We start from the raw sequence: 3799 nt of genomic DNA, 5'->3' as shown, positions 1-3799 counted from the left end.
TTAGAGGAGGCACCGGAGACCCAAGCCAGAAAAAACGCTCCCTCCCCAGGACAGGCAGGGGAGAAACGGCGAGCCAGGCAGGAGCTGGCCCGTGGTCCCTGCCCCTGGAGGAGAACAAAGGGCTCCGTATGTGGGCTGACGGGAGCCTCGGGCTGGGAGGCCTCCAAGCTGCTCTAGGTCTTTGCTCTTGGCTTTCTCATCCACAGGACGGGGCCACGGGCCCTGCCGCCCTCCTGAGGCAGCAAGCAGTGTCTTCTGAGGTCATTCCTGGAGTGGGGGCTTAGGGCGGATTGGAGTTGCCTCCAAGGGCTGGCGCGGGGGTGTGGCAGGACGTGGGACGGGGTTTTGATTCTGATGTGGCCGTGGCCCAGCCGTGGCCCCTGTACGTGCTGCTTACCCCCTCGCACCCCAGATGGGCAGGACACAGCCTCTCTTCTGTGGGCTGTGGGGGGGCAGGCCTCAGCCCAGATGTCACAGCCCTTCCAGCAAAGGTCCCCAGGGCCGTCATGCTGTCTCACCGTGCGGTTCACGGGGGCCCTGGGCGGCGTCTTCCAGAGACCTGAAAGCCTCCTGTCTCTCACGTGATACTCGTGCACCCCGACTTTTCCTTTCCATCCTTGTTCTTCTCTCTGTGGGGGACAGGCATGGGGAGGAGGGGATGAGAGCAGTGGGAACAGAACCTCTTTGGGATTCCTAGTGACTGTTTCTGAGGAGTCCCTTGTAGGGTGAGGACGGGCCAGGAGAGAAGCAGCTCCGGGGCGCTCCTCTGCGTTTTCACCGGACACGGTCTGTGCCCCCAGGATGGTAAGCCGTCGGCGTCTGGACTACCACATCCCCTGCGGAACCCGAGGCAGACATTGCTAATCGACTTCAGAGCTGTGTGGCCTCAGATCCCTTCTCCAAGCAGTGTGTGGGGCAGCCATGACCAATCAATCAAGGGCAATGCAGTCGGCCCTCCCACCACCACCCAGGCAGAGCCGAGGTCTCCGTTGGCCTTGACCTGGTCTGCCCCGCCTGGTCCTGACCTCTGGGCCCCTGGCAGGTTCCCACTGACTAAGCATCAGGCCCGTTGGCCAGGTCCTGGGCTAAGATGCTGGGGCCGGCGCTGAGGATGTGATGGTGGCCCGAGCCTCGGGAGCTCTTGTGCACGCTGACCATGTTGCTGCTGTTGGGCTCGTACCCGGCTCCGTGGCGGCGGCAGAGGCCTCGGACGGTGGCCTGGAAGCCGCTGGTGACAAAGCAGTAGACGATGGGGTCCAGGCAGCTGTTGAGGCTGCTGAGGGTCACAGCCACGTGGTAGGCCACGAGGCTGACGCGGGGCGGCCCGTCCGGCCACAGCGCCACGGCCACCTGGCGGGCGTGGAAGGGCGTGAAGCAGACGAGGAAGATGACGAGCACCGTGAGCAGGAGCTGCATGGCCCGCACGCGGCGCTGGCGGCCCTGGCGCAGGAGGCCCGGCCGCGACAGGGCGCACACGATGCGGCCCGTGAACACGCTGATGACCAGCAGCGGCAGCAGGAACTCCAGCACAGTCAGCGCCAACACGCGGCAGCAAGGCCGCCCGCCGGCCGTCACGCCCAGCACCGACAAGGTCACGGCGCCGGCGGCCAGCCACACGCAGGCGCACACGGCCCTGGCGCAGGCTGGCTGGCGGCAGCGGCGGGAGCCGTCGGGCTGCACGATGGCCAGGTAGCGGTCCACGCAGATGCAGGTGAGGAAGAGGACGGAGCAGTGCATGTTGAGGAAGTAGCCGAAGACGTGCGGGAAGGCGCATCGCAGGCAGCCGCGCGTGCCGTAGAAGACGGCGAAGCGCGTGGGCAGAGACAGGCCCACCAGCAGGTCGGTCACCACCAGGTTGATGGTGTAGATGACCGACGGCGTCTTGGCCTGGGTGCGGCAGCAGAAGACGTACAGTGCCAGCCCGTTGAGCACCAGCCCCGCCAGGAAGATGAGGCCGTGCACCGCCATCAGCGCCAGCCACAGGCCCGGGAAGGCGGCGTGCAGCTCCTCGTCCAGCCGGGCAAACACGTGGAACAGGGGCTTCTCCGGCGCGCTGCCGTTGGCCTCCGCCACGGTGGCGTTGGGGGCCGCCGGGGCCCAGGAGCCCACGGGAGACGCGGAGGGCATGGTGGCGGCCGGCACACCCCGGCGGGCCTGGAAGGAAGGAGGCAGTTTAGCCCTGGGTGGTGGGAGCCGTGCCTGGAGCCTGGTGCTGCTGGGCTTTGCCTGATCGCTGAGGTCTCCAGCATTCCTGTCTGGCCCTGAGATGCCTGCCCTCTCCATCCCGTGGGGCCCCGCACTTGATAGTCTGAGCCCCTCCTTGATGCAGCGGGAAGGAAAAACCCTTGCTGTACAGGACTGTCCCAGGACCAACAGGGAAGACAAAAGGTGTGGATCCAAGAGTGGGAGGCTTGAACCCAGGCTCCAGGCCTGGTTCCTCCCTTCCTCGCTGTGCAGCCCAGGCCAGTCACTTAACCTCTCAGTGCTTCCTCTCCTGACCCATATGGCTGGGGCTGCGGAGCTGCTAGCATTAACTGAGCACATATTTGGTGCTGGATAAACCACAGCGTTAGTTGCTGCCTGATAAACCACGGTTCTGCTCCGAAGAGCCCGGCCTGTGGCAGCCCCGCCCGGCTGTCCCCGCACCCACGGGTCGGACCCCAACCTCCTGCCCGCCCGTCTGTTCTTGGCTCTTCTAAGGCCGTCCTCATAAGGAACCTCGCCCAAGGGCCATCATCTCCCCCCCTCCCCCGACCTCCTGGGGCTCCCAGCGCTGAGAGGTGAGCACCCTTGTTGCCTGGGAGCTCGAGAATCCTGCAGGGTGCTGGCTGGGGCCTGTGCCTGGAGCCGGGTCCCAGCAGCCGCGGGGCGGGTGTGAGTTAAATAAACGCTGCGCTCCGGTGGGTAAGGGGCCGCCCACTCTGTTTATGTTCCTGCACCGCTGTGTTTAACGTACTGAGATTTATCTCTGTTTATGCGTGAAGGGTTAATGGCCCCCACCCCCATCCCTGCTGCGCTGATGCTCCAAATAAGGGCATTTCTGGCTTTTTCTGGAGAAAGGAGAGGGCTTTGGGGACAAGCTGCGGGGAAGGGTGGGTACGTGGGACGTCCCAGCCACACAGTGCGCCCTCCCCCACCTGCAAGGGGAAAGGAAGACACTGTGCACCCCCCGCCCCCCACCATGGCCCATGGACGTGGGGCATCTGCTGCAAGCAGGCGGGACACTGCCCACTCCCCACGGCTGCCTGTCTGGCCCTAGGCAACGGGCTCACTCCGGCAGTTTCCACTCTGTGGACTGGGGGTACTGAGTTCTGTCTGCTGGGGGCTGGGCACCAAATGTCCAGCCTGGTCGGGGGGGAGGCACGGCAGCGGAGTCCTTGCTGGCTAAGGGTCAAGCTCCAGTCTGGCCTGGAGGGAGGCCCGGGCAGGGCGGTAGGCCGCCTCTCTCCTTGGGCCCAGAGAGGTCTGCACGTGCCTGAGGTCATCTAGCTTTGCCTCTGCCTCTGGGACCGTGGCCCTGGGCATCTGCTGACCCCCAAGGCTGCTAGGAGGAGTCAGAGGCTGCCTAGGCCCGCGGCCACACCCACCACGTGCAGGCCTAGGTCTCAGCTCTCTAGTCCTTTCCGGCTGGGCTGCCCTCTGTTTGGTACCCCAGCCCCAAACACGCAGGGTCGATGAATGTGTTTGTCGAATGGTAAGTCAGGCCGGGGCGGGGTTGGGGGGAGCACAGGGACATCTAGGGCAGGGAGAGACGTCCTGGGGGCATGAGCAAGAGCGAGGGGAGGCTGTGAGGCTGGGG

The 3799-nt window shown here is 65.3% G+C and overlaps 1 protein-coding gene across 1 annotated transcript; it reads right to left on the bottom strand.

The window, feature by feature from the left end:
* Positions 1-1053: 1053 nt before the first annotated feature.
* GPR20 (G protein-coupled receptor 20) lies at positions 1054-2127 on the bottom strand (the record flags this gene model as incomplete). The annotated part of the gene is made up of 1 exon (XM_080802259.1): positions 1054-2127. One exon carries the CDS (start codon positions 2125-2127, stop codon positions 1054-1056), a length of 1074 nt encoding a protein of 357 aa, XP_080658385.1.
* Between the last annotated feature and the right edge of the window lie 1672 nt (positions 2128-3799).

The sequence above is a fragment of the Martes martes genome (genome assembly GCF_963455335.1).
Source record: "Martes martes genome assembly, chromosome: 4".
Lineage (NCBI taxonomy): Eukaryota > Metazoa > Chordata > Mammalia > Carnivora > Mustelidae > Martes > Martes martes.
This window is presented reverse-complemented; position numbering and strand designations above follow the sequence as displayed.